At 36.9% G+C, this 13,306-nt stretch overlaps 1 protein-coding gene across 3 annotated transcripts in view; it reads right to left on the reverse strand.

The window, feature by feature from the left end:
- Positions 1–4,148: 4,148 nt before the first annotated feature.
- pigrl3.10 (polymeric immunoglobulin receptor-like 3.10) overlaps positions 4,149–13,306 on the reverse strand; it is a 36,384-nt gene continuing 27,226 nt past the window's right edge. The window contains exons 4-8 of one of the 3 annotated variants that reach the window (XM_073911603.1): positions 9,414–9,725; positions 9,292–9,295; positions 9,055–9,092; positions 8,763–8,796; positions 4,149–5,748 (exon numbers count right to left, since the gene is read on the reverse strand). In XM_073911603.1, coding sequence (XP_073767704.1) covers positions 5,712–5,748; positions 8,763–8,796; positions 9,055–9,092; positions 9,292–9,295; positions 9,414–9,725 — 425 coding nt within the window. In that variant the 3' untranslated portion in view covers positions 4,149–5,711. 3 annotated transcript variants of the gene reach the window in all.

Here is a 13,306-nt window from a genome sequence, read left to right on the forward strand (position 1 = left end):
CTTCTTTATTTTTGCTAATTTGTTTTGGCTGGATTTATTTATTTTTGCTTGATTTAGATTTATTTCTGCTATTTACTTGTTTATTTGTCCAGCTTGTTTATTTGTTTGTTATTTTATTATTATTATTTTTTTGTTATTTTGATTAATGAGATTTGGTTTGTTTCATGTAATTCGTGCCCTGCTTTTTTGAAGGTGTATTTTCTTCATACATTAGTTTTGTTTAGTCTATTGATTTTTGGTTTATTTTCTCACCTTTGTACTCATTTGGCTTAAGATTAAAATTTTATGCTGGTTTCCTCTTTTTATAGTTCAAGATGGGATTTAATTGATTTTGTCTTTCATTGTAAATTCTTCTAATATATATATATTAGGGATGTAACGGTATCAGAATTTCACGGTACGGTAATACCTCGGTATGAATGTCACGGTACGGTATTTATTGAATCATTTACAGGAAAAAACAAAACTTATGAAAATACTCCAAAAAAGTGCCAAAAGTGTCAATGACATACAAATTAGTCATCTATCTGTAAGCTTTGAAACAGGAACTTCAATTTTAATAACAAAAAATTATTAAACCATGTAAAAAATAAAGTTTCAATTTAGTATTGTTGAAAACTCATCACATTCAACATTTAATCACTCACTTACTTAGATAGAGATGGGTTTAAAGGAAAATTATCATATAACTATAATCTGGTAAAAGCTGGTATCTCTGGGCATTTACAATGTCCCCTGCAACAGAAAAAAACCCTCTCATTTGGGACTGAGGATTCTGGGACAAGAGAGATATGACTTGGCCCATGTTGACAGCAGTGGGTAACGTTGTGCATTGTCTTTCCCCCACTTGAGAAGACAAACCATGAGTGAGATAGAGGTCTCTTTGCGGTACAAGTCAATGTCTGCATCAATCTGAACAGTGTGCTGTGTTTCTGCAGTCCCCATGACTGTTATTAGTCGTATTCCTCAACTTGCAGGCACGTGCACACATAGGGCTCAACCTGTGCAGTGCACATGCCCTTTTTAGTCTTGGATAGAAAATGCCCTTCCAAATCGATGAAAAGTGCCCCCGCGACGCGACACAACCTCCGTCCAGCCCTTCAGTAGACAACACCGCTCTTGTGAATGCGCGCGCAACCCCCCCTCGGTGCTTTACAATACGCTCGCGACAACACAGCTGATCAGAACGCGCGCGACAACACTGCTATTCAGTACGCGCGCGGCGAAAAACCCGCTTTAGGTTCGATCATTTCCATCTTTTTTTCATCTCCGCTACTAGCGGCACACTCCATTTCCGCATTACTGGATCTGTAGCGACAACAGACCGCAAAGGATTATGGCCACGCCTGGGCTGATGGGAAATGTAGTTTAAGCTACCTCCCATTCGCTTCATTCGCCTGAGCAAATTTTCTCAGAAGACCATTAGTTTTACCGAGTCATGCGACTTCGGTAATATCGAAAAAAATTAATATTGCGGTATGACGGTATTTACAATACCGTTACATCCCTAATATAAATATATATATATATATATATATATATATATATATATATATATATATATATATATATGTATAGAGAGAGAGAGAGAGAGAGAGAGAGAGAGAGAGAGCAAGTTTATAATTTCTATCTTTTGTTATTTTGTTTTGATTGTTTTTTTTTATTTTGTTTTTTGACAGGGCCCAAGCTCCCAGGACTGAAGATCTATAGGTGATAGGATTTTTCTCACAGTGTGTTGTGATCACAGTGCATGTGTTTGTGCATATGTACTCTTTACACTGTGCAGTGCAGTGTTTTCACTTACAGGAAGTGTAGTCTGGCCACTTTCCCTGGCTGGTGAGTTCTGGCCCTTTGGTATAATTCATGATTTTATAAGTTACTGTGTCAATGTTGCATTATTGGTTTTAACTGTGCTTTTATTCAAGACTTGTCAAAGAAATTATTTTTGTACTCTGCCAATGTTTCTGACTCTAATTGGTGGAGCGAACTTGCGCGTGGCTTTATAAGTGGTGCGTATTTTAATTCTATGGGTGAAATTCCCAAAGTGGCATAGTCGGGTAAACTCATGTAATTTCTATTCTACCTGGGGTTTTCTTCCTCTATCTGCCCACCTGCCAACCATCACAAGGGCATTCAGAAGAGTCTGTAGCTGTGTCTGTGTCAGTGTGGAGTCACAGTGCTGTAAATCCCTCCCTCTGCTGGACGCTTCTAAAAGTTAAATTTTCGTTTGAGATGTTTCTGAGAGACATCTGGGGCCTCATGTACAAAGACTTGCATTGAATTCATACTAAAAGATTACGTACGGACAAAGCTGTAAATGTGCGTATGCAGTAAAAAATTCAGATGTATGAAACACTGCGTACGGAGAATATTCTCTTTATACATCCAAATTTACGTGAAACTGAGCGCCGAGCACGAGTGCAAAACCCCTCCCTGCCTCCTCCCCTGTGTAAATATGCTAATGACTCTACTTTGGCAAAACCAAACGAAAAAGTAATGGCAAAAGCAAGCAAGAAGAGAAAATTTGAACAGAATGTGAATTGGAGGTGCTCCTATCGGAGCTAGACCAGAGAAAAACTGTGTTATTTGCAAATTTGTCCTCCGGAATTTTATAACAAAAGGAAAAAAAATAGAGCGGGAGAGTTTAGCTGACGCGGTTAATGCAGTGGTGTCTGAACATCGCACTGTCAGTGAATTAAAAAAGTAATGGTCCCATGTAAAGGTGCAGGTTAAGAGGAGAACAGCGGCGCACTGTCAAAGTGTGGACCCAACAGGCAGGGGTACAGGAGATGCTCAACTAACACCCTTTGAGGAGAGAGTTGCCTCAATTGTGGGCCACACTTTACTGTCTGGAGTGGTATCTGTGTCTGTGGGAGACACAGATGTTTTAGGCATGTCAGCTTCCCAATTGCCTACTGGCCGAGTGCAAGAATGAACATCATTGTATCGGCGCTCTTGGTCAGTTTGTGGGTTGTTGAGGGGGGTTAACAGCCACATCTTTAATGAATAACCGCGGTCTCCGGATATGCAGTTGAATAATTACACTTAATAAAATAAAATAACAACTTAGCTGGAATAATATCTTTAAATACATTACTCACCAAGAAGCCACCGTTCGCGTACCCTGCCACCTTGGAGCCTCCTCGCTGTCTCTCTTTCCAAATTTGGACCCAACTCAGCACAGATCTCCAAGAGAATAGCTCTTGGAAATCTGAAACGGCTAATAAGCCAGTCATCATCTTGAGCCAGAAAATCACTGTGATCCCCAAGAAATGTGCTACCTTCAGGTTCGACCATTTACAATGTCCTCTATTAAGGCCAACACTGCCCTTGCCATAGACTAGGGTTGTATTCATTTGCAAATGCTTCTATGTGTTCTTAATCACATCATTGGTGTTACATATTGAGTAACATTATTTTTGACAATGCTACAGTGTATTGTTCCTGTGTGTGTTTCCTCCATTATCTATCTCTTTCTCTCTCTCCACATGAGCAGAGATCAGGTGCAGCTGTGAGAGGGGCGGCGCCAGCTATAAAGGCACGCCGTTGACGCTCCTCATCGAGTTCTCTTCCTGTTTCCCCTCGCCATTGTTTGTGTCTGAGCAGTTCGCTCTGAGTTCTCTGTGTGGCAGTGATCTGTCTGAAACCTTTTTTTTTTTTCAAAGTAATCTGGTGAGATACTCTGTTAAATACGGTAATAGGACGGTAACCTGCATTAGCGGTGGCTGATTGTTTAATGCCTTTCTACAACCCTGTTTCAAAGTCATTTGGTGAGATACTCTGTTAAATACGGTACTAGGACGGTAACCTGCATTAGCGGTGGCTGATTGTTTAATGCCTTTCTCCAACCCTGTTTCAAAGTCATCTGGTGAGATACTCTGTTAAATACGGTACTAGGACAGTATCATGTGTTAGCTGTGGCTAACATTTACCTTAATGCTGAATGATCAAAGGGAAGGCCCTTTTTCTTTTGTCCAGTTTTCTCCTGTTTTGTGGTTAGTCATGAAGGTTAGAATTGTATGCTTTATTTATGGAAATTTATTTTTGGTATAGGTAAGAAGTTTAATATTAGGTAGCGTACCTTGTTTTGTTTGTTGTTTTGGCCTTTTTGTTCCCTGATTCTGATTTTGATCTTTTTGTTTAATAAATCTGATACCCTTTTTGACAACTTGGCCTGTGTGTGTGTGCGCTTGGGGAGCAGGAACGGGGACTCTGGGTGACCTCTATTAATAGCGGTCATCCTTAATCTTATGTGCGTAGCGGAGTGCATCCGCTACGTAACAATTGGTAAAAAGAAAATTGTTTCAATTAACCCATTTTATCAATTATAAATTAATAGCAATGTTTTTCACATGTGTTGGCACGTTATTTTGTAGTGTGCAATTTAACACAATTCCCTTTAGGAGTTGCCAATGAAAATAAAACAAACACACAAAAAATACATGTACGCCAGACATGAAGTTGGCACGTACCCACGCACGTTCTCATGTTAATTTCATCATTAGTAAATCCAAACGTGAGCGTGAAACCTGGCATGTGCAAAGTTTTTGTGCTTACGCAGAGTTGATACATGAGGGTGTATCAACCTGGTGATTAAAATTATACATGCAGTGCCCTAAAGAGATTAAAATAATTTTCATATCCAAAATTTCCAAGGTACACTTTTTGCTGCTCTTCACAAGAAAATTTTTAACTTTTCAATGGATTTTTAGCAGAACAGGTGGTCCGTTGTGAATTATAAATAGCAAGTTAATAGTTACCAGCAATCTGAAAGTCAGAAAACACATGCAGGCAGCAGGAATTTAATACTCGTGCTTCATATAATACTTAGAGGTCTAATGATGTGAAATAATCAGTCTGTACAAGAGACTGAACATTATAATAAACTTTCATAAACTAAATATATATTATCTTGTTTGTTTTCCAATTAACCCTTTATATGCAATTATTGCTGTGCAATTCTGTAATTATGACAAAGCAGATCACTTGACATTTCAAACAAGACACCACTATATATCAATAAAATCATTTCAATCAATAACATGGTTCATTAAATTATTAAATTAATCCACTTAATCTATTAATCCACCAGTTTATTTATTTGATTCCAAAACAAGTGATTTATTTAAATACTTAAAGTCTAATTTAAATAATATACACCATGAAGAAACTTTTTTTTTTCTCGCTTCAGCCTTTACTTAAAAAAAGAAAAAAAAGAAAACAGTTAAAAGTATGAAAATGAAAAAAACTGCAGAAACTCAAAATAGTTTATTAGTATAAGAATCAATTTAATCTATAATATGGATGAAAATAGTGCCATATGAAGAGAAATGCAATATAGACAGTAATCGTTTAAGAAGCGGAATGTAAGTTTCGCAACCAGTGGTTAATCATATATATATATGCCTAGCTTATGTTATTAGCTCAATTGATTTACATCTAAGTACAGCAGATATGACATTACTGACATGCGACAAAACAGCAAAGAACATGATTAAAATATTTCTCAGAATTAAAAGTTTGTTGCACACATTTAGGATAATGGAGTTACACAGTTCAACAAAACATTGTTTTAGTGGCCTTGAGTACTTTATAGTAAACTTTACATTTTGTTTTTTACTCTGATAAATAAGCATAAAGCAAATATAGAATATTATTAATAAACACTTTTCTAATTCTCTGATTCTTCAGGGTGAGATAGAGAATCACATCTAGGTCTCTGACAGACAGAAATGCTCCTTGTTCAGTCTGAAAGATTAAAACACACATGATCAGAAGAGAAAAGTAAATATATTTCAGTCACATCAACTAGATTTGGGAAACATTTTAACCTTAAAATGTAAAAAACTTAGGGTCTATTATACAACCATCGCAATAAGGCACAAGACATGTTTGGTGTGATTTGTTGCTATTTTCAGACCAGCACAACCATAATTTTCACATTTTGTGCCACGTTGTTTAAATAGCAAATCCATTTGCCCCACTTTGTGGACTCATGGGTGTTCTGGTTTATAAAGGAAGTGTGTTAAGGCGCATTGTTGGCATGTTGTTATTTCAAGTAACTGAAAAACACGTTCGTTATGCGCATGTTCGGGTCCAAATGCTTACACATTGCTTAATACACACATATTTAAATATAAATAAAAATAAAGGAGTAAAATGTTCCAAAAATTATTATTTTCTATATAATTATTAAAACCTTCACCTTGGGGGGTGACAATTTGCTTTTGTATAATGTTATTTTTATGATTTGCAGTATTATTTATTATATGCATATTTATATTTGTTTAATAGAAACAAGTTTAGATTTGTCAATCGGTTTTTGGAGATGTCTGCATCGCCATATGGGGCATAAGATTAGGATGTGTGTTTGAATATAAATATGTTTTTTTGACCACACTTCATTATTATTGTTTACAATAATAATTGTTCAAGAGGCTTAATGAAGGAGGCTCGTTCTTTATCCTCGCGCTGCAGATGAAAAAAAAACTAATTTCCTACCACAGCTATACTGATGACACTCAGATCTACCTAGCCTTACTGCCTGATGACTACAGCCCCATTGACACCCTCTGCCAGTGCATTGATGAAATGAACAGTTGGGTGTGCCAAAACTTTCTTCAGCTAAACAAAGAGAAAACTGAAGTCACTGCGTTTGGGAACAGAGATGAGGTTCTCAAAGTGAATGCGTACCTTGGCTCTAAAGGTCAAACGACAAAAAATAAAGTCAAGAATCTTGGTGTGACTCTGGAGTCAGATCTGAGCTACAATAGTCAAAGCCAAAGCAATTAGTAAATCAGCATACTATCATCTCAAAAACATTGCAGGAATTAAATGCTTTGTTTCCAGTGAGAATTTAGAGAAACTTGTTCATGCTTTTATCAGCAGCAGGGTGGATTACTGTAATAGCCTTCTCGCTGGCCTTCCCAAAAAGACAGTCAGACAGTTGCAGCTCATCCAGAACGCTGCAGCCAGGATTCTGACCAGAATCGGGAAATCAGAGCACATCACACCGGTCCTCAGGTCTTTACCCTGGCACCCAGTTACATTCAGAATAGATTTTAAAGTAGTATTACTTGTCCATAAATCACTAAATGGCCTAGGACCTCAATACATTACAGATATGCTCACTGAATACAAAGCTAACAAATCACTCAGATCATTAGGATCATATAAACTAGACGTTTCAAGAGTTCAGTGTGAATCAGCCTTCAGCTATAGTATACTATGCCCCTCGCTGCTGGAATCAGCTTCCAGAAATAATCAGATGTGCTCCAACAAAAGACACATTCAAATCAAGACTGAAAACATCTGTTTAGCTGTGTTTTTACTGAATGAGCACTGTGCTATGTCCGACAGATCACACTATTATGTCTTTCTTTTCTTTTTTTTTCTTTTATAACCTTATCTTGTTTTAACTTGTTTTTAATCATTGTATTATTGTTTGCTTTTATTTTCTTATACTTGTCTTTTTTATTCTTGTTTATGTAAAGCAATTTGATTTCCCACAGTGTATAAAATGTGCTATATAAATGAACTTTGCCTTTACCCTTTTGCCTTGCCTAAATGTTGTTGTCATCTGGGCATAGTTTGTGGGGGATATATTGTTAATTGATTATAATTTTGTGAGTTTGTCATTAAAGTTTTTATTCTTTTCTCTGTTTCTTAACACCCAACAACTGGGTGATCATTTAAAGTGCTTTCAAGAAAGGACATTTAAAATAATCAAATATAGACAGAGAAAGAGGTATAAGAATATTATTTTTAGATGATAAAATTATAGTAACGCAATCAGCTGCTTCTACATTATACACTGTAAAAAATCGGTTAATTAATAGTTTCTGTATTTTGTAATTCACAAGTATTTTGTCGATTTTCTCTGTTCTGTCGACTTTTGTTGTGGAAAATTCAACTCTACAGTTCAACAAAGCGACTTTTATTGAAATTTTATTAGTCTGAAATATTATAATATATAATAAATATTAACATACAGACAAGGCAATGCAGTGGGGCAGTGGGTAGCACGTTAGCCTCACAGCAAGAAGGTAGCTGGGTCAAGCCTCAGCTGGGTCAGTTGGCATTTCTGTGTGGAGTTTGCATGTTCTTCCCTTGTTTGTGAGGGTTTCCTACGGGTGCTCCGGTTTTCCCCTCAAAGTCCAAAGACATGCTGTATAGATGAACTGGTTATGCTAAAACTGACTGTAGTGTATGAGTGTGCATGTGTATGGATGTTTCCCAGTGATGGGTTGCGATTGAAAGGGCATCTGCTGCGTAATACACATGCTGGATAAGTTGGAGGTTCATTCCGCTGTGGCGACCCCAGAATAATAAAGGGGCTCAGCCGAAAAGAAAATGAATGAATGAATAAATGAATATATAGAGAAATAAATCTTTAAAATGAAAGTAAATGTACATTATTTCTCATATAATCTAGTTAAAGCCGTGTAGCAGATTCATTGTAAAATAACAAAAGTGTAGGTTCAGTAATCATCAGCATCATTTTTGTTCATGCCAGAAGAGTTATACACATTCTGCAATATCACATGAGCAAAAATGCCCACCTTTTCCCCAAAATTCTAAATTTTACATTCTTAAAAGGTTCGTTTACCAAAAATGACACACTTCAACCCCTCAATGTTCAAACCTACTGTCTGCACTTAATTGGTGCACTATATATTTCTGCAATAAAATTGTTACTATATCTCATTTTGAATGATTGAATAACAAGCTTAAAGAATAATTTAGCAATAAATAACACTTACATGTTTGCCCCGGGTCTCGAAACGGAAGTCAAAACTGATGTAAAAGGCACAAAAAAAAAAGATTCATTAGTTTGATCATAATGTTTGTTTTTTTAGTGGAAATAAGGTAAATTTGATCATGATTTTCATCTCAGTTTTAATCATGCAAATCTTTATATAGCGCATTAATTTTAAAGTTATAATTATCAAGTTTATTGTGAATTAGATTAGATAAGTCATTTTATATTTAATACTAAAAATAAGAAATTATAATAGTATTAAAAACAATGCTGCTTATCATTTATTTTATTACTTGTAGGAATTTGTTTGGCTGACGGCTGTGTTGTGTACCTGTAAAACAAGATAAAGAAATATAAGAGCTTCCAATAAATAACAATAGAATCACATTAGACATATACAGCAACATTGATGTTGTTAATAATAAAATGTTATACAGAGCTCTGATTCAACTTTAACAGGTTGCATTAAAATGGTCTGGCTACAATCATTGAGTTTTATTCTTTTAAATATTATAAATGTTTACACCTACAGGTCTGTTCCAGAGGCAGATGGTGGAGTTGTTGGAATAGTTGTCACAGTATGAAAGGAGAGAAGAAACATTGTTAGTTTTAAGACTTTAAGAGGGACGTCATTTATGGTTTGTGATCTTACCTTTGGGTTTAGGTTTAGTGACAGTGAGTTGAACAGGAACCTGCAGATCTCCAACAGAGCAGAAATACCATCCAGAATCAGAGAGTCTCAGTCCAGTCATCAGCACAGTGAAGGAGCTTTCAACATCATCACTAATCTGCACTGATGAATTCTGGAATGTGTCTGTCTTATTCTCTGGGAAACAGCTCTTATCTTTAACTCTGCACCACTGTTTGGTTTTATTCTTATATCCAGAACTGTAGAAACACTGGACACTGACATTACCACCTACATGTCCAGATACACTGCTGTTCATCACAGACAAATCAGGAGCTGAAACACACACAGCAGACAATAAGATTTATTACTACACAGAAACAAACAACGGTAAACACACTGACACTCAAAACACAATGCCTCCACTTCAGAATAAAAATAAGTTTTATTCAAATCAACATTCTGAGGTGTCCTGAATTTTCTTAATAAAATATATTATAAAAGCTTTATATATGCACAGACAGGTATATAAAAAACAATGAACAATACAAAGATTTATTTATTTATTTTTTACATAATTTAAATTGATTATTTAACTGTGTACATTGCGATGTAATGACAAAGCAAGTGAGAATGAGAATAAATAAAAGTGTGCATTTGTATGTTTTAAAGTGGATGTAGCCTGTTTGCATGGTGGGTTATGAGTAAAAAGAAATCTATTGGCTTTAGTTTTTTGGCGGTTTTTCCACACACTAAAAATTACAAGTCAGATAGCTATTGTTTAAAGCAAGATTTGAAATGAGTTAACGCTCCTTAAAACAGCTAAAACAATTGAGACATTTGCCAAAAGGCCTAAAATAATGAGACGAATATTGATTCCCCACACGGTGTGGAGACCACAGTCTCAGCACCTGAGCCATTGGATCTTCAGGCCCAGCCTTCATCGGACGATCCAGCAGCTATTTGAGAGGACTTTTTATGCTTTGTTTCCACTGCTGATACTACCGGCGAGATGCTAACAAAATCACTGAAATGAAATTACAACCTTGCCATATGGTGGGACAGCGGTATGATGGGGCTGGAAATGTAAGTGGCAAGGTGTGAGGTGTTCAAGCCCACATTGAACAGCTGTATTCGGCTGCTGCTTGCTTGCATTGCAGAAACCATGCGCTTAATTTAGCAATAGTGGACTCAACATGCATCCCTTTGGTTAGAAATACATTGAATGCTGTACAAGACATTGTGTCGTTCAGCTTCTCTAAAACGGCTGCAAACCTTTTTAGGTGAAAGCAGCACAAAACAACATTTACAAAAGTTTTCAGACACGCGCTGGTCTCAGCACTATGTGTGCATTAGCACTGTCATCTAAAACTACCAGCACATCTATGTGACAATGGATCAACTGAAGACTGAGGGGGACCCCAGGACCTGTAGCACTGCGATGTCTCTAGGCAGAACAATGGAGTTGTTCGATTTCATTATCAGCATTATTGTGATTCAGGGATTACTACAATATCTGACGCTTCTCAGCAACAGTTTGCAAAACCCAACTTGTGATCTACCGAGTGCTTCTGGTGCGTTAGTGACGCTGCTTTAAAATAAAAGAGAAGATGCAATGTTCTGATAAATGTAGGATTAAGGTTGTGAGCTGGCTGCCAAACTTCACATCAATACCTCTGTCCCTCACATAGTAACAATTCAGACAATGTGGTCAAACACACCAGCAGCATCACCAGACGAATACTGGCAACGTAATCTGTTTCTTCCCTTCATAGATCACCTTGCATCTGAAGTGAAAGGCCGAGTTTGCCTGGCACTCCCACGGTTGAAAGGCCAGTATTTGCTGCCGGACACACTGTCAGAATTATCCGAAACAGTGCGACACAAAATCAAAAATGAGTACGGAGTACTGATGCCAAATCTAGATAGTTCTGATGTTGGACTGGAGCTGTGGAGGCAGTTTAATGATACAACCCGCAGCAGCAGTGACATTTGGGAGGTTTTGAAGAACATGGCGATATTTTCCCCAAATTTGCATTATATACTGAAAGTCCTTTCATTGCATTGTGGCGGATATGTGCATACTTTGCAATAAAATCTTGCAGGCGCCCTTGCTCTAGGTTATGCTCTCTCATTCATTTATTTTCTTGTCGGCTTAGCTGTGGAAGATTGTTGGTTGGTCTTATTATATAATGAAAATACAGATGCCTCAAGCTTTGAATATGAAAATTGTCAAAAATATTTTTTACTAATTCGGGGTCACCACAGGGGAATGAACTGCCAACTTATCCAGCACGATTTTGCGCAGCAGATGCCCTTCCAGCCGCAACCCATTTCTGGGAAATAGGTTATGCTATATTCCATGCAATTATTTATTATTTATTTTTTATAAATATACATTACTGATACTAATAGCTGTGGATGATTGATGGTTGGTCTTATTATATGATGAAAAAACAGATGCCTCAAGCTTTGAATAGGAAAATTGTCAAAAATATTTTTTGAATGAAATGCTAATGGTGAAATTTGATTTAATGGATTATGCTAAACTAAGCTAATTATGACCATACAAGAAATCAGCTGAATGTATTCAAAGATGGTCCAAGTCAGCTGTTTAACTTTTTAAACAGCTGAGCCTTTTTCAAAGAGGTAGAGTGGTTATTAAAGTATACAGGATACCCAGGAGTCGAGTGTGCAGCAATCAGAAACAAACAGCTGTGAACTCACTGCCACTCAAACACTGCTTAGAACATGTGAGTAGTGAGTGAGTTTAAACTACTGTATGTTTATTTCAGCACAAAGACAATAAAATCATCAGAGATGCAAGATCACAATGCAAAGATGCAAGCCTTAGCTCTTAGAAGTAAAGACAAATGCATAATGTTGGATTGTTATGCTGCAGAGCATCCAGAGCCAGAAACACTTCCCACAAGACTCTGTAATTTGATCTGCATCTTGTCTGTGACTTGTTTGGAAAGGGGTTTGGATGCAGACCTGGTGCAGATTGCCAAAATTTCAATGTGTGTTTATTCTGGTAACTTATTTATTTAGGTATTTCTATGACAAGTAAAAAAAAAAAAAAAAAAAAAAACATTTAAACTGCCAACAGGTGGCGACAAGCCTTTAATAACGAGCAAGTGAATATAACGAGCAAAAAAAGTTGATTCAGTTAGAAAGGAATCAAATGACGACAAACTACACAAACGAGAGGGGTCTGGATGCAGACTTGGTGGAGTGCAGTCTGAGCTGCATCCAATGCTTTTTAATGCCCTCACCTAACCCCACCCATTACTCTACACACCACAGTGACGTGACTCACTCCATTGAGTGCATTGTGTCTGACATTGCATCGCTAAGTGATGCAGTCTCAGCTTGCATCATAAAGGCTGCATCCAGATACTGTTGCCTGTTTGCGCCTGAACCTTCTTCTTGACAGAAGAACGGTCATGAGATCGCAACAATTAAATATAGACCTGCAGTAGTCGAAACACACTTTGTGTTTTTTCATTAATCATCACACATCCTACACTTAACTTGTTTTCCTTTTTCAGTTTTCTTGTGTGAACAGAAATGGACCTCTAGCACACATAACAAAACCTTTTACATTATTTGTTCATCAGAAATAATAGAGATTTAGAAAGGTTTTCTTTACCTAATTGTACGGTCAGATACACAAAATAACCAGAGTCTAGTATCCAAGGACCACCGAGGTCCGTGTATGGTCCGTGTACGTTTTGTTCATTTGTTTTCCATTTTCAAACGGAATAAAGGAAATGAAGAAAACGGCAGTTTTTCCGTTTTTCTTTTGCTTACGAGAAAACGAAAAAACGAGATTTTGGCTGGATTTTCGTTTTTTGGTTTAGGGTAGGAAAACGGATAAACGACTTTAAAATTCATTTTACACATGTAGGCGGTGC

Source organism: Danio rerio, chromosome 2 (genome assembly GCF_049306965.1).
Source record: "Danio rerio strain Tuebingen ecotype United States chromosome 2, GRCz12tu, whole genome shotgun sequence".
In the NCBI taxonomy this organism is placed as follows: Eukaryota; Metazoa; Chordata; class Actinopteri; order Cypriniformes; family Danionidae; genus Danio; species Danio rerio.